Below are 18,535 nucleotides of genomic sequence, written 5' to 3'. Positions count from 1 at the left end.
CACAGAGTACAAACAGCTTTGTCATTTTGAATCTGTTTTTATTTTATAACTATTTTTATAATTTTCCATCTAAATTTATTTGTCACGTTTTCTGTCAGATTTTATTTTTTGAATAATTTCTTAAAATTTATTTCTACAGTTTTTGAATTATTCCACTGATTGTTTAACTTTTTTATTTGCTGTCAGATTTCTGCACTTTTCTTTTACAGGATTTTTTTGTTACTTGACTTTTTTTAAAAATTAAATGTATTTATTATTCATTTTTTGTTTTTATTTACACCATTTTTGAATTATGTTTTCTATTACAGGAATTTTTCATTACTATATTTTTTAAAATTATATTTATTTATTCATTTATTTCTACAGCTTTTGAAGCATTCCATTTGATGTTTAACTTTTTGGCTCATTTTTGACAGACTTTTACTCTTTTATTTTACAGGATTTTTAGTAACAGTGACAAAAATTCAAACTGAAAACTTTTGGTGTTTTTTCTTGTTACAACATGTGACTGTAAAATCAGACTGTTATGCTCTGTTAAAAACATTATTTTACAGATATTTCTGAGTGTTCTACTGTCAGATTTGTTTTATTTTCCAGCTGTCAGCTCATCTGTAGAATCTTTTCTTCTTCTCTTTCTGCAGCTGTTTATGGATTCTGGTGGAGTTGGTTTCCATGGAGATGTCGACTCTGGAGTTTCTCTTCATTAATATTTCAGGCAGATTTATTTTTCCAACAGAAGCCTGAAAGTTTGTGGGAGGAAGAGTTTTTATTCTGTGAGGGTCATGGAGAGGTGAAGGTCTGAAAACTTCACTGTGACTCACTGGAGGAGTTTATTTTTACCGGCAGAGCACTCAGAAAGGTGGATTTGGGAGATTTTTTTTATGGTTTCTATGCACAAATACAGAAGAAAAACAATAAAAAAGGTGGATATTCGTTGTTTGTCGGACAAATGTGTTTATATTACCCGCTGTGGTAATCACATCTGAAAGTGGTTTATACCGGCGGATTCATGAGAATCTAAGCTTTCCATCGGCGTATAGTGTTTGTATAATCGCGTTTGCAGCTTCAGACATTTAAGGAAATGCTTATGCAGATCTTGAAGTGTTCCGCAGGCAGAATACTGAAGCTTAACGGGTTTTAACTCATCAGATTCTAGAGTCTCAAACACTCCCCAAATCACTGCAAAAACATGCAAAGTTACCATAAAACACTAAATCACCTCAAAAAAAGACTCAAAATCACAACAAAGAGATTGACTAGCACCATAAAAACACATTAAATCACCACAAAACGATGTAAAATCACAATAACAACAAGCAAAATTACCATAAAAATGCAGAAAACCATCACAAAACGAGTAAGATTACCACAAAGAGATTCAAAAGCATCATAGACGAACATGAAATTACCACAAAAATGCACAAAATCACTACAAAAACATGCAAAATGACCATGAAATGACACAAAATCACCACAAAAAGACACAAAATCACAACAAAGACATTGATAAACACCATAAAAACATGAAATCGCCACAAAATCACCATAAAATGTCGTAAATGATCAGACTCTACCATCATTTCTCTGCAGGTCAAACCCTCCTGAGCTCTCTGGTGTCCATCTGAACCCACCTGTTACCTGTAGGAACCTGTGTAGTGTATTTTCCAGCAGACCTCACCTACCTGTGTGCGTTGCCGTGGCTGCCAGGTGTCCTCCAGAGCGTAGCTGATGTACGGACCGCTGCAGATCGAGCACTCCAGCATCACCGGACTGGCCAATAGGGGCGAAGCGTGGAGCCCCCAGGACTGACAGCCACACAGGTGGACGTCTGGCTCCGCCTCCTTCTGCTTCACCGCGCCGTCGCCATGGTGACGGGACAACATCCTCCACTTCCTCAGCTGGAAGGAAGACATTATGTGTTCAAAATAAAACCATGAAGACTAAAGAACAAGAAAACCTGAGAAAAGCTTGAAAAGCATCAATCAGGAGGACACAAGGAGGCCACCAAGACAAATATGACTCCTCTGAAGGAGTCCAGTAACTCCTTTAACACCTAAAAAACACAAACAACAGCAAAGATAAACAAGGAAAGTTCCTTTATTATGGTCTGAGAACATTTTTTCAAAGACAGGAAGTAGTTTATTAACCCTGGTGTCTTCCTGTGGGTCAAATTAACCCGTTTCAAAGTTTGAAAATGTGGAAAAAATTTGATTTTCACAATAAAACTTCTGATGTCCACATTTTCAGTATTTTTTGGGAAATCTTTGAACATTTTACGGTGGAAAAAAGAAATGTTAAAAATGCTTCTTAAGAATATTCACATAAAAATCAACCACTATCCATTTTTTTTCCTGAATGTTCTTAAAGAAAATATTAGAAGTTTCACTGATATATGTATCTGGAATCACTTTAGATTTTTTTTTTTTTTTGGAAGATATTTACTCATTTTTTGAAAATATTTACAAGAATTTTCTTGCCACATTTGGGGGATTTAAAGAAAAACTTCTTAGGGAAACTTTTAAGGAATTATTGGAACTTTCTTACTAAAGATTTTGCAAATTTTCTGAAATTTGGGGAATTTTTTGCTGAATTTTTGGATTTTTTTTCAGACAAGCAAACAATATTTTTTGGTGCCTGTAAAGGAAGACAACAGGAGGGTTAAATCTACACTGTAAAAATTACTTTTTAAAACAGTTTTAAACTGTAAATAATGGTAACATCTCATAGAAGTCACAAAATCTAATTAATGTTCATGCTAACTGTCCAAAAACATAATTAAAAACACCCTCAAAACTGTAAATAATGTGTAAAATATCATCATTGTACTGATATTTACTGTAGTTTTCCACCAGATTTACATGTTTTTACAGGAGATTTTTTACAGTGTATCATAGAAACCAGTTCTTCTTTATGACCTTCAATGTGAAAATGATTTGTTAAATTGACTGTCAGTGTTTATTTGTGTTTTTAGCTCCAGATTTGTCGATTTTCAGGTTATTCTATAAACCAAACGCCGCTGTTCCAGTGTTTCTGATGATTTATTGCAGCTGAGGAGGCGTGACGGAGGAACACTAGAGTGGCTGGAGGTCAAAGTTCTCAGCATTCCTGAAGGAAATTAGACGACCTGCAGCTCTTATGTAAGCTGGACATGTCCTTCAGACGTTAAACGAGTTTAATCTGAGCCTCCATCAGCTGCTGGACAAACATCAGAATCAGATTCAGGTCCAGAGAGGTTAATAAACGGAGTGTGACACCATGTCCCAGTAGAGCACTAGGACATTCAGACACATCACAACAATGTTTAACCGACCCACGATCCTTTGCAGCCGTTACATCACAGTGACTTGGTAAGAATCAAGCAGCTCCTTCAGTCCAGGTCAAATATTAATGGCATGACTCAGCATTCTGCTCCGTTAGAACACCAGTAAAGCAATGTGATCCTGAACGCAGCCTGCTGCTATGCTAAGCTAACCAGTCATAGGCGCAGATATAACGGACAAACCGTCTCTGACTGGCTGGAATTTTTCATGGCATAAAATACAGATATTTATAAAGATAAGTGTGAAATTTTAGGATAAAATACAAAACATTTTCCAAGATCATGTAAAAAACAAAAATTATGTAAAAGTCAATGAGTCACATTTACATCATGATGCTGCCTCCACCATGCTTCACTTCATGATGCTACCTCCACCATGCTTCATCATGATGCTGCCTCCACCGTGCTTCATCATGATGCTGCCTCCACCGTGCTTCATCATGATGCTGCCTCCACCATGCTTCTCATCATGATGCTGCCTCCACCGTGCTTCATCATGATGCTGCCTCCACCGTGCTTCATCATGATGCTGCCTCCACCATGCTTCTCATCATGATGCTGCCTCCACCGTGCTTCATCATGATGCTGCCTCCACCGTGCTTCATCATGATGCTGCCTCCACCATGCTTCTCATCATGATGCTGCCTCCACCGTGCTTCATCATGATGCTGCCTCCACCATGCTTCTCATCATGATGCTGCCTCCACCATGCTTCTCATCATGATGCTGCCTCCACCGTGCTTCATCATGATGCTGCCTCCACCATGCTTCTCATCATGATGCTGCCTCCACCGTGCTTCATCATGATGCTGCCTCCACCGTGCTTCATCATGATGCTGCCTCCACCGTGCTTCATCATGATACTGCCTCCACCGTGCTTCATCATGATGCTGCCTCCACCGTGCTTCTCATCATGATACTGCCTCCACCGTGCTTCATCATGATGCTGCCCCCACCATGCTTCATCATGATGCTGCCTCCACCGTGCTTCAAATCATGATATCAAACTGAAAACTTCACAATTATCTTCATAAATATCCAGAAGTGTCAAGTAGAGGTGAGTTGTTCGAGCAGAAGGACCCAGCTGATCTGAGATTAAATAATGAATATTAATAACTATGACTACAATCAATAATATAAATCAGTGACTGTAGAAAACTGATTTAACTTATGTTTAACTCATAAAAGCTTCATTAATAGAGATGTATTTTGACATCTTGCCCCAATCATTTGCCTTTTGTATTTTTGGTTCATTTCAAACCTTCACATGTTTATTCAGCTTCACAGTAGAAACCAGAACACGTCCAGGAAGATCTGAATGAGTGAGCGGATCATTAATATTCATCACGGCTGTGGCTCTACTGACACACAAACACTTTTTATCTGATCCGTTTCACTGAACGCAGCATGATTTCCTCCAGGGTTATGAAAATATCCACATGTATGTTAAAAGCCGTTTCCTGTCGGCCTCCTGAGACAACAGGAGTTATGTCAGAGCTTTTCTACCAGCAGCTCATAAAGTCAGGATGTTAAATAGTCTAGGAAGCTCACAGCACATCCATAAGTCACCCAGTAAAAACCGCCAGGCTGCACATTCTCCCCACTGACCTGCTAAACTCCAACACTTTCATAAAACGGTCACTGATAAAGTTACGTAAAGCAGCTTTACCTACAGGTTCCTGCTTTACTCCCACAGAGCTGCAGATGAAAACCACAGCTATCAGAAAACTATCTTCAGGAATCACCTCAAAGTCCATCAGATCATAAACCTGAGCTACAAATATACAGTAAAATACAATAAAATGCAATAAGACACAGTAAAATACAGATGTACTGAACCGGCTCAGTGAATTTTCCTGCTTCAACCTGTTTTCAGTCCAGAGTTAAAAGAAAAAAAAAATCACAAATAAGAACAAAATGTTCTTTAGCGTGCAGCAAAAGTACTTTCAACAGTGATATTTTAAAAAACAAAACAACTTAGTTTTAGTGACTAGACTAAACCAGGCTTCTAAGATAAAATAAGATAATCCTTAATGACCTTACAGATGTGATGATGCAAAATCACCACAAAAAACCCAAATCATCTCAAAAATACGCAAGAATTACCACAAAAAGTTGCAAGATCACTAACAAAAAAAAATTTATCCAAAAAACATGATGATGAAAAAAAGTATTTTAAGTCACCACCAAAATAATGTGAAATTACCAAACATACCTTGAAAAAAAATCTACACAAAAATATCAATAAAAAAGTGAAATCAAAGTAAAACATGCAAACACACTATGTGAAAAGATGCAAAGTCACCAAAAACTGTAAAATCATTTAAAAAATTTAAAAAAAAAAATCGACAAACACGCCATGAAAAGATGCAAAATTGCCCCAAAAAATGTGAAATTACCACAAAAACATGCAAACACATGTTGGAAAAACAACATCAACACAAAAAAGTGCAGAATTAGCACTGAAGAACTCAAAATCAAGACAAAGATGCCAAATTCCCCAACCAAAAATGTGAAATTAAAACAAAACCATAGAAACAGAACTATGTCGTTTGCTAGTATTTTACTTTCTGATCCAAACAACTTGTCATGGTCTAGAAATGATATTAAATTTATAGTTTTACTAATTTACAATCTGCAGTGAATGTCTTCTCTGTAATTTTTACACTTTGAGGGCCGGATTGGACCCTCTGGAGGACCACTTTTGGCCCACGGGCCTCATGTTGGACACCCCTGATCTAACTAGTAGTTATGGTGAAAGTGTTTTCTGATATATTCTGGTGTCTAAACGACCAAACAGTCACTTAAAACTAAAGGTAAACAAATGAAAAAAACAGAATAATGGAGGAGCTCCTGAGTCTTGGTTGTCTTTCAAAATAAAAGCCTTCCTGCTGTGTCCCACACCAAAAAATGTGTCTTTAAAACATAAATCTAAATGAATCTGAATGTAGTTTAGTTATAATTGAAGGCAATTCTGAGTTGGCTTGTATTTTTCCTCCTGTTTCAGATCAGAACAGAGGATAAAATCAGTGTTTCTGTGGTTTTTCTTCTGAACCGCCTTCAGCTGTTTGTCCTCTGGTGTCAGTCGACCTCCAGCAGCAGCAGAATTACATAATAAGCTCCATTCAGAGATAAGAGTTCCTCATTAAGAACAAGGTCGAAGCTGTTGGATCACAAAATAATGAACCATCAGAACCCAGACCAGATCCAAACTCCAGAGAGGCAACAAGGAGGACAGACAGAGAGCAGAAGAAACCTGAGAGAGCCTCTTCACAGATAGAAAACCTGTGGTCTGTATCCAAATCTCAGGACGCAAGAAAGCAAATCTCGTTCCGAAATCGCGCGAGAGCTCGCGCCAAAACACCGGAACGAGATTTGCTTTCTTGCGTCCTGAGATTTGGATACAGACCACAACAAAGAGCGATCACCAGGTAATGTGGAGGTTTTCGTTCACTTCTCATCTCTAGTATGTTGTGGGACACTCAATGAGACTATCTGAGCCGGTCAGTGTGGGGAAAAAAGGGGAAAAAAGCACGTTAGGGCGGACTTTGACACGGGGGGCAGCTGCCCCATACTTTTCGCTAGCTGAGCTGTTAGCTGAGCTGCTAAGCTGCCTGCCTGGCTAAATACTGGAGCTATGTCGAAAATTCATTTCTCCATCACTCACATGTATGAAATTACATATGGAAACAGACCCCAGGTTGAAAAAAAACAAAGTTCCCATTTAAGCAAAGTAAAAACACCACAAAAACACCACAAAAAAGATGCAGACTCACCACAACAAATTGTAAATAAACCAGAAAAGCCACAATCACACCATAAAAAATGTAAAATTACCACAAAAACACACAAAGTTACTGCCTAAAGACGTAAAATCATAAATAAAAAAGTGAAACTAAGACAAAAAATTTGCAAAACTCACCACAAAGAGTCAAAACTACAACATTCAGAAGCACAATGTTTGGGTCTGACAACTTTAAATCTGTCTGGAATAAACCAAGACGTGGTTCCTGGACTCCAGTTCTATGGAGGAAACTGTGAAGGTTCTTCATGATAAAATAAATGGAGAATTATGGATATTTGAGAGGAAACTGAAGAAGAACAACCAGAGAACAGGAAGATTCCTGCAGGTTTCTGCTTCATTAGGACTAAAAAGACCAAGATCTTCACCAGAACCATCCACCAGTTTGTTCCTCAGCAGGTCGGTGAGGAACGCTGCAGATAGACGACCCTAGAAACAACCAGGAGCTGAACGTTGGAAGCAGATCAAGTGTTTTCCAAGAGGCCAAACTAAAGTTAGAAGCTCAGTGAGAAACCACTGAGCTGCAGATCTGGAACATGAAGGTGGAAGATGGGATTAGTGGAGCTCTCAGGGTGGATTAGAGCAACAAGAAATAAAAAAAGTCCCTCAGAAAGAGTGTCCCACAGGTTTTATTCTGCAGGTCAGAGGACAGAAGAGGAGGTGCTGCTGGAGGTGAAGATAGATTTATAACCAGATATGTTCATTTTCTGAAATCTCTTCATCTAAACCCTGAAAGGTTTCTGAAAAGATGAAGCTCCTAGAAACACTTTTCACCCTCCAGAGGTGAGATGAAGCAAAGAGGTAAAAAAAAACACAATAATATCCCAAAAAGATGCAAAATCAACATGAAAAAGGACTGAATTATCATAAAAAGATGCTAAATACCCCCAAAAATGCTAAATCACCACAAAGAGTCACAACTTGCACAAAAAGACTTATAATCAACAGTTGATGTCAATCGGTTGAGGTCACGGTGTGAATATTAAACACTTTCAACCTCACATCATGTTTGACTTTTCCATCTACAGTTTGTTAAAACTCTGAGTATAAAACTAACTCAGATGTTTCTTCACATCCCAGCAGACCAGCCTCATCTCTGGAAACTAAAGCCGCAGTCATTCCATGTTCTGCTCATGAATCTAGAGAAACTAAAGCCGCAGTCATTCCATGTTCTGCTCATGAATCTAGAGAAACTAAAGCCGGAGTCATTCCATGTTCTGCTCATGAATCTAGAGAAACTAAAGCCGGAGTCATTCCATGTTCTGCTCATGAATCTAGAGAAACTAAAGCCGGAGTCATTCCATGTTCTGCTCATGAATCTAGAGAAACTAAAGCCGGAGTCATTCCATGTTCTGCTCATGAATCTAGAGAAACTAAAGCCGGAGTCATTCCATGTTCTGCTCATGAATCTAGAGAAACTAAAGCCGGAGTCATTCCATGTTCTGCTCATGAATCTAGAGAAACTAAAGCCACAGTCATTCCATGTTCTGCTCATGAATCTAGAGAAACTAAAGCCGGAGTCATTCCATGTTCTGCTCATGAATCTAGAGAAACTAAAGCCGGAGTCATTCCATGTTCTGCTCATGAATCTAGAGAAACTAAAGCCGCAGTCATTCCATGTTCTGCTCATGAATCTAGAGAAACTAAAGCCGCAGTCATTCCATGTTCTGCTCATGAATCTAGAGAAACTAAAGCCGCAGTCATTCCATGTTCTGCTCATGAATCTAGAGAAACTAAAGCCGGAGTCATTCCATGTTCTGCTCATGAATCTAGAGAAACTAAAGCCGCAGTCATTCCATGTTCTGCTCATGAATCTAGAGAAACTAAAGCCGGAGTCATTCCATGTTCTGCTCATGAATCTAGAGAAACTAAAGCCGCAGTCATTCCATGTTCTGCTCATGAATCTAGAGAAACTAAAGCCGGAGTCATTCCATGTTCTGCTCATGAATCTAGAGAAACTAAAGCCGGAGTCATTCCATGTTCTGCTCATGAATCTAGAGAAACTAAAGCCGCAGTCATTCCATGTTCTGCTCATGAATCTAGAGAAACTAAAGCCGCAGTCATTCCATGTTCTGCTCATGAATCTAGAGAAACTAAAGCCGCAGTCATTCCTTCTCTGCTCAGTGAAGATGGACTCATGCTGAAAGCGTCTCACAGTTTATTCCTCTGACCGCATTCTTCTCTGCAGAACAAAGGAACGGGGAGGATTAGCAGTTTTCCATCGCCACGTTTATGCTAAACAGCTGAGAGCCGCTTTCCAGGAGCCGCTCAGTGAAACGGATTTAGACCAACAACAAACACTCAGCGTGAACAAAACGAGGCTGGATTTCCCTCCAAGCTGCAGCTGGACGCTGGCCAGACGAACACAAACTGGGTTAAGACCAACACTTCAGAACAAAGACGAGGAATTACCAGGAAAAGACTCCAAAAATCAGGATAGAGATCCAGAATCACCCAAGAAACAATGTGAAATCAACTCAAAAAATGCAAAATTACTAGAAAACCCAGCAAAACACCACAAAGAGACACAAAATCACTACAACAAAAACATACAAAATCACCACACCATTAAAAGATGCAAAATATGTCAAATCACCATTAGTAGGTGCAAACTACCATGAAGAGAAGTAAAACCACCACAAAAAGATACAAAATCACAGTAAAAATATACAAAATCCCTACAAAAAGACAAACTACCATCAAAAAATGGAGAAATCCCCATAAGTAGATGCAAATTACAATGAAAAGAAGCAAAATATCACAAAAGATGCAAATCTACTATAAAAAAACTACCATGACAAGACATAGTTTCCTCTCTGAGAGTCTGAGGTTCTGGAGGCTGCAGATCTGCTGAGATTCTGATAACTGCTGGTTCCTCGGTCGTTCTCCGGAAGCAGCAGAACTTTCAAACTGCTGCAGAGTTGAGCTCCATCAAGTTGTGTTCAACAACCAGAGGTTCAAGAATCCGAGTTCCTAACATCTGATTGGTCAGCAGACTGCAGGTGATCACCTGGTGCACCTGTTGTCATCTAACTCTGGTTCTACTGGACTAATCCATTATTTCATCTAAACACCCCCGCAGCTTCCCGGCGTTGGACCGGTCCAACCTGATGGAGACTCCTGATGGTTGGTGGAGAAGGATGGAGAAGGTTGATTCCATGGAGGCTTTCTGAAGAAGGATGGTTTGCACGTTTTCCTACATGTTTTAGCGCTATTTTACCATCATTTTTGCTTTTTTGTGGTAATTTATGTGTTTTTCTTGTGATTTTGGCCATTTTTATGGTGATTTTTCTGTTTTTGTGGTGTTTTTCTGATATTCCATGCGTTTCTGTGCTGCTTTTCAATCGCTCTGTAGTGATTTTGCGTCCTTTTGACGTGCTTTTGGGTGTTTTTGTGGTGACTTCACGTTTCTATGGTGTTTTTCAATTTCTTTGTAGTGGTTTTGCATTTTTGCAGTGATTCTGGGCATTTTTGTGATAATTTTGCATAGTTTTGTGATAGTGTTGTTTGTTTTGTGGTAATTTTGTATCTTTTGTGGTGTTTTCACAGGTTTCTATTGCCCTCCAATGTCTTCATGGCGATTTTGTGTCTATTTTTGGTGATTTATTGTTTTTGTGATAATGTTGCTTGTTTTTGTGGTGACTTTGTACATTTTGTTGTGATTTTTTAAAACATTTAATGGTATTTTTTATGGTAACTTTGCTTGTTTTTGTAGCACTTGTGGATATTTGGGTGTTAGAGCATCGGCTGACGGACTCAGGGTTTATTTTGGTTCATTGATTGGTATAATTCCAGATTTCATCTCCAGTCTGACAGGTCGGACTCACACACCTGTGGACAGGTGGAGTCCAGAGTTCAGTCAGGTAAAGGTCTGTATGTGAATATAAACTACCAGAGAGCTGAAGATAAGACGACCAGAGTCCAAAGAGCAGAAACACGTTCACACGTCATCCACGTGAACTCCAGGTGAGGAACCAGCTGGTTCAACACCTGAGGACAGTTTTCTTCAGTCAAACCAGTTTCTGAGATTTAGCTCACAGTTTACTTATTCAGGACCCAAAGCAAAGTTCTTTAAATGTTTTGGTTTAATTTCATGGTTTCAGATCTGAGATTTTTTGTATTTTCACCTCAAAAACAACCTGTGAAGTTATTTTAATGGTTTAATGTCTCCATAAATAAAACTACCATCCATGAAATGTGGTGAGAACAGACTGAAGAGTTTCATCAGAATCACTGAATGGATCAAACAGAGGATGAAAGTTTCATTATTGGCTCTAAAAAAGTGCAAAACCTCCAGTCCGGGCTGGTCTAGTGTCTCCATAAAGTTCCTCTAAGTGTTTATCTATGGATGGATCCATGTTTCTACTAAAATACAGACTTTGGTCCACGTTTCTCCAACTGTTGAGGCTCTAACATCAGTAGAACCTGATGAGTAGAAAGTAAAACTCCAACACCTAGACCTCTATGAACATCTCGACCTCTATGAACATTTAGACCTCTGTGAACACCTAGACCTCTATGAACACCTAGACCTCTATGAACACCTAGACCTCTGAACATCTAGACCTCTGTGAACACCTAGACCTCTATGAACACCTAGACCTCTGTGAACACCTAGACCTCTATGAACACCTAGACCTCTGAACATTTAGACCTCTGTGAACACCTAGACCTCTATGAACACCTAGACCTCTGTGAACACCTAGACCTCTGAACATTTAGACCTCTATGAACACCTAGACCTCTGAACATTTAGACCTCTATGAACACCTAGACCTCTGAACATTTAGACCTCTGTGAACACCTAGACCTCTATGAACACCTAGACCTCTATGAACACCTAGACCTCTGAACATCTAGACCTCTGTGAACACCTAGACCTCTATGAAGACCTAGACCTCTGTGAACACCTAGACCTCTATGAACACCTAGACCTCTGAACATTTAGACCTCTGTGAACACCTAGACCTCTATGAACACCTAGACCTCTGTGAACACCTAGACCTCTGTGAACACCTAGACCTCTGTGAACACCTAGACCTCTGAACATTTAGACCTCTATGAACACCTAGACCTCTGAACATTTAGACCTCTGTGAACACCTAGACCTCTATGAACACCTAGACCTCTGTGAACACCTAGACCTCTGAACATCTAGACCTCTGTGAACACCTAGACCTCTATGAACACCTAGACCTCTATGAACACCTAGACCTCTATGAACACCTAGACCTCTGAACATCTAGACCTCTGTGAACACCTAGACCTCTATGAACACCTAGACCTCTGTGAACACCTAGACCTCTGTGAACACCTAGACCTCTGTGAACACCTAGACCTCTATGAACACCTAGACCTCTGTGAACACCTAGACCTCTGTGAACACCTAGACCTCTATGAACACCTAGACCTCTATGAACACCTAGACCTCTATGAACACCTAGACCTCTGTGAACACCTAGACCTCTATGAACACCTAGACTTCTATGAACATCTAGACCTCTGTGAACACCTAGACCTCTGTGAACATCTAGACCTCTGTGAACACCTAGACCTCTATGAACACCTAGACCTCTGTGAACATCTAGACCTCTATGAACATCTAGACCTCTATGAGCATTTAGACCTCTGTGAACATCTAGACCTCTGTGAACCCCTAGACCTCTGTGAACATCTAGACCTCTGTGAACATCTAGACTTCATGGCAAAGTTGTCAATTTCCATCATCTAAAGATTGATGCAAACTTTTTTGCCATTGTTCCTGAGCTCAAACATTATTCTTTATTTGCTTGTCTGTAATTTTGTTAAAGTTTTTGTACTTTTATTCATTTTAAAATCCATCCTTGAATCTTTTTCTGTTCTTAGATTCTGAATTTGTCTTTGTAGTTAAATTCTGATCCTCTTAAACTTTCTGTCTTGGAAACCGCCAAAGGCTGAATTCAGAAACAGGAAGACAATGATTCATGTGATTAATATGGAGTTACCAAATCTTCTGACATCAGGAGTGTCTAACGTTGCTCAAACATCACGGATGCTTCGATGCGTCACAGTTTGTGGAAACTCTACTGGAACTACAGAACCTTGATTTACTGGGAAAAGATGCTAAACATGAAGGAATCTGGAGGGGTTAAAGCCTCGCTGAGTGTCTAAAAGTGAAGAAAAGATCAGAGAGAAGAATCAGAGAACATGTTGAGACGAGGAGCAAACCTCCAGGAACAGAACAGGATGTCTTATCTCCTCCCGGCTTTGATTTGTGTTTCTTTAATCTTCTTTATGTTTCGGAGAAACTGCAGCGTCATGATTCCAGCGCCGTGATTCATGAAACAATAAAACCTGCAGCAGAAGCGCTTCTGTGTTTATCTGCAGCAGGTCAAGGCTGGGCTAAGCTAAGCTAAGCTAAGCCGTCTGCATGTTTAAAGCTGCTGAAGCTGCGTAGTTAGATGCTCTGATGGGTTTCATGAGGTAGACGTCTGAAGGGAGGATCTTCTGAACGTCTCATATTCAGCCTCAGACTTTATCTTTTATTTATTTTTCAGGAAAACTTTCGTTTCAGCTCAGATGGCAGCAAAGAAGTGCAGAAATGTTCTCTGCCAGGAACAGATCCACAGTTGTTCTTCTCACAAACAGAAAACAAGTTAATGAACACAACAGGACTCTTCAGATAAACTCTATGTTTACAGAAGAACGTCCTGAGAACATCACTTCTGTCTGAACACTTTGATATGCTGGTTTATTAGAAACTAGACGTGACCAGGAGGATCCGTCTTCGTCTTCTTCTTCTATTTCTTCTCCTTCTTCTTCAGTCTCAGTAGCTGCAGGTTCTTCCAGACATCCATCTTCCCATTTCCAGTTTCCTCCTGGTTGATCCTGAGGTGTTCCCGGGCCTGATGAGATATAAAATCCTTCCAGACAACTCCAGGTTTCTTCCAAGTTTACAGAAAGCGTCCTGACTCAGATATATTTAACAAAATGGCTGACCAAAACAAGAACAACGAGGCATTAAGCGAGAAAAATGACAACAGCTATGACCAAAACAAAGCAGAACATGGAAAAACCAACGCACGAAACGAGGAAAAAGATTCACAAAACAGCCAAAACGAGGCACAAAATGAGGAACAGAAAACAAGCTGAAGCATCTATCTCTGATTTCAGGTTTTATCTCAGTCTTTCAGTCTCACAGTTCATGACCAGACATGAAGTTAGATCCACTGATAAATCTAAAACTTTCCTCTCAGCTTCCTGGTAACACAACAAAAAGACAACAACTGAAAAGTGACCCAAAATACAAACATCCAAAACACTCAAACTTCTGTCTCATCCAGTTTCCCGTGGATCAGTTTTTATCATTTTTTTATATCAGTGTGATTTCCTCACATGCTGTGCTCACACGCTCACATTGAAACTGTTAAATATAACTCAAAGATGACAACTAAATGTCAGAAATTGAAAACAAAAACACAAAATGGCTCAACAAAAAAAATCTAAACAAATTCAAAATATCCAAAAACCCACAAAAAATGCCCAAAATGACTCGAAACTTTTCAAAAATGATCCGAAAACGTGTTTTAAAATGATGTTCAAAACATCATGTTCATCTATTTATTCTGGTCGTCTTTACTTGTTTTGCTGTTTGTTTTAGAGGATTTTATTCACAGAGTAGAAATGAGCAGAAAATAAACCGTAAATAGTTTTTAACGGCTCTATTTTATTTTATTTATTTCATTTCCTCCTCCTAACTCGTTCTGAACTTCTCTTTAGTCCATAATCATCAGCAGACAGAGCAGAAAATGAAAGTAAACGCTGTTAGACGTGGATTTGTGGGTTAAAGTCATCAGGTCGACCTTCACTCTGCTCCTGATGTGGGTCATGTGATGTAACCCTGGACCATGTGACCTGGATCCCGGCCAATAGGAGAGCAGCAGCCAAACCAAACATCTGAGAGTTTCACAGCTTCTGATGTGGAACAAAAAGTTTCTGAGCTGCAGAAAGACGCCACAGATTCATTTTTTAGAGAGAAATTAATGCAGAACGATGTCTCAGTTTATTAGAAACAAACTGGAGAAGAAGTTCAGAGAAACTTTGATCAGAAGATTCAGCCTCCGTCAGACGGAAACGTTCTGTTACCAACTGTGTTAACTGAGTACATTTACTCAAGTACTGCAGAGTAACTGAGTACATTTACTGAAGTACTGCACAGAAGTAAAAATCTGAAGGTTTTTCTTTAAAAAAATTTAAATATAAAAATAACAGACATGAATAAATAAATAAATAATGAACTGTTTTATCAAAAATCTTTTTTAAATCCAAAAAATACATTAACAATACGTAACATTTTAAAAATATATTTAAATATATATTTAAAATGTCAGCATTTTCAGATGAATATAAAAAATGCAGAAAAAATTATTTTCAAAATACTAAAATATCAGGAAAAATTAAATTAAAAAATGTAAAATATAAATATATTTTTTAAAAATCTAAAAAAAATACATCAACAACATAAAACAATGGTAAAATATACTAAAATATATATTTACAAAGGCAACAGTTTCAATTGAATATGAAATTACAAAAAATACATTTTGATAAAAATGAATTATTAAAAAATTTTAAAAAATCTAAAAATTTAAAATAAAAAATATTTTAAAAATAACTTTACGAAATACATCAACAATATATAACAATTAAAAATATTTCTAAAATATATATTTAAAATGTCAGCATTTTAATTGAATTCAAAAATAGTAACAACAAAAAATAAAATATTTAAATATATATATATATTTTAAATGTAATCATGAAAAGAAAACCGTTATTCTTTCCATTTCTAAATGTGTATTTATGTTCATTGGTTATATTTTCTGATTTTTATTTTTATTTGTTTGTTTGTTTGTTTGTTTGTTTATTGAGTTTTGTAGCTACTTTGACTTGGTTTGTATTTTCAGTTTTATTTTATTATATTGTGATGACCAATGATTGTGTAGAGAGATAAAACTCAGTTTTTGTCCTTTACTCTCTAAATCTCCAGATTAAACTTCTTCTTTGTGCTGCAGCTTTCTGTTTCCTCTGCTGATGGTTAATAATCGATCTCTGGATCAATCAGTTATAGAACCGACTTCCTTACAGGATTCATTCTGAGTTCAGGTCTGATCTGAATGTAAACATGCTGCAGGAAAAACACGAGCACTCAGTAAACAACAACAACAACATAAAGAGCAAACCTCTAAAACCTCCTTCAGTTACATAACAAACCGATCAGCAGCTCAAAGAAACAACGAGGACAAAGATTCTGCTTCAAGTGTTCAAAGAGCTGATGGACAAACAGGAGGAGGGACAGGAAGTGAGGACAGCCGAGGACAGGAAGTGAGGACAGCTGAGGACAGGAAGTGAGGACAGCTGAGGACAGGAAGTGAGGACAGGAAGTGAGGACAGGAAGTGAGGACAGCTGAGGACAGGAAGTGAGGACAGCTGAGGACAGGAAGTGAGGACAGCCGAGGACAGGAAGTGAGGACAGCAAGTGAGGACAGCTGAGGACAGGAAGTGAGGACAGCTGAGGACAGGAAGTGAGGACAGGAAGTGAGGACAGCTGAGGACAGGAAGTGAGGACAGCTGAGGACAGGAAGTGAGGACAGCCGAGGACAGGAAGTGAGGACAGGAAGTGAGGACAGCTGAGGACAGGAAGTGAGGACAGCCGAGGACAGGAAGTGAGGACAGGAAGTGAGGACAGCTGAGGACAGGAAGTGAGGACAGGAAGTGAGGACAGCTGAGGACAGGAAGTGAAGACAGGAAGTGAGGACAGGAAGTGAGGACAGGAAGTGAGGACAGGAAGTGAGGACAGCTGAGGACAGGAAGTGAGGACAGCTGAGGACAGGAAGTGAGGACAGCCGAGGACAGGAAGTGAGGACAGGAAGTGAGGACAGCTGAGGACAGGAAGTGAGGACAGCTGAGGACAGGAAGTGAGGACAGGAAGTGAGGACAGCTGAGGACAGGAAGTGAGGACAGCTGAGGACAGGAAGTGAGGACAGCCGAGGACAGGAAGTGAAGACAGGAAGTCAGGACAGCTGAGGACAGGAAGTGAGGACAGCTGAGGACAGGAAGTGAGGACAGGAAGTGAGGACAGCTGAGGACAGGAAGTGAGGACAGCTGAGGACAGGAAGTGAGGACAGGAAGTGAGGACAGCTGAGGACAGGAAGTGAGGACAGCTGAGGACAGGAAGTGAGGACAGCCGAGGACAGGAAGTGAAGACAGGAAGTGAGGACAGCTGAGGACAGGAAGTGAGGACAGCTGAGGACAGGAAGTGAGGACAGCTGAGGACAGGAAGTGAGGACAGCCCAGGACAGGAAGTGAGGACAGCTGAGGACAGGAAGTGAGGACAGCCCAGGACAGGAAGTGAGGACAGCCCAGGACAGGAAGTGAAATTTTGTGTATTTCAAGAAAATGTGCCAAATAAAAATCTAAATCTGTAGGATTAATTAGATTTTCTTTAGAACACAAAGTTATGCAGATTTTCAGTCTGTTTCTGTAGTTTTATTGATATTTTCATGTATTGAAACACCCAAAGCCAAATAAAAGGAAAAATTCTATAAAATTCCAGATATCTTATGCTGAAGCTGCTACTGGAGACCTGATGTCTTCTGAAGATCAGCAGGAAAATATACAACCAGAAAACAATCATCCAGAGAGATGGAAAATATGAAATATCTGCAAAAATCCAATACCAAGCATCGATACTCTGAAAAACAACAAAAACAGTTAAATTATCCAGATAAATGGAACGGTTTGTAACTTCTATAACCAGTTTATAAAATCAGCTGATATCCAGGTTTTATTAAACTTTAAATAGAGTCTCCAGATGTGAGGATGAAGAAGGAAATAGATGATCCTCAGACATGAAAACAGCTGATTGTGTTTGAATGAATGGTGGCCACCAAGACTCCTGTGACTCCTCTGAAGGAGTCTGTTCTAGTGTGTTATAGTTTGTTCTAGTGTGTTATTTTTGTGTTATATTGTGTTCTAGAGTGTGTCCTGTACCTTGCAGGTCTTGTTCTTGTCTCCAGGGTTTGGTCCAGCAGCAGGTCTACACGGAGAACATGGAGAACATGGGGAGCATGGAGAACATGGAGAGCATGGAGAGCAGGGCTCCTGGTGGTAGAAGTTTCCTCCCTGCAGGCCTGAATAGTGGCAGCAGCCGTACGGAGAGGGGAAGTGGTGGAACCAGAAGTCCTCGGCCAGCGGACACTTTGGACACGGATACAGAAGGTTCTTCCCCTGAGACTTCTCAACGCTTACCTTCGGGTTCCTCATCCATCTACGGACCTGCACAGGAGAGACCCCAGGTTCATGTTAAACATCACTCAGAGGTCTAACAGGAACTCTGATGAAGATCTGCTCTCCTGGACTGGATCTACAGACAG

At 39.5% G+C, this 18,535-nt stretch overlaps 1 protein-coding gene across 1 annotated transcript in view; it reads right to left on the bottom strand.

The window, feature by feature from the left end:
* The window catches only part of sgk1 (serum/glucocorticoid regulated kinase 1), a 53,265-nt gene that overhangs the window by 26,747 nt on the left and 7,983 nt on the right, over positions 1 to 18,535 (bottom strand). The window contains exons 2-3 of the mRNA XM_022220045.2: positions 18,153 to 18,437; positions 1,683 to 1,898 (exon numbers count right to left, since the gene is read on the bottom strand). Coding sequence (XP_022075737.1) covers positions 1,683 to 1,898; positions 18,153 to 18,437 — 501 coding nt within the window. The remainder of the gene's footprint in view (positions 1 to 1,682; positions 1,899 to 18,152; positions 18,438 to 18,535) is intronic.

The sequence above is a fragment of the Acanthochromis polyacanthus genome, chromosome 16 (assembly GCF_021347895.1).
Source record: "Acanthochromis polyacanthus isolate Apoly-LR-REF ecotype Palm Island chromosome 16, KAUST_Apoly_ChrSc, whole genome shotgun sequence".
NCBI classification, from domain to species: Eukaryota; Metazoa; Chordata; class Actinopteri; family Pomacentridae; genus Acanthochromis; species Acanthochromis polyacanthus.
This window is presented reverse-complemented; position numbering and strand designations above follow the sequence as displayed.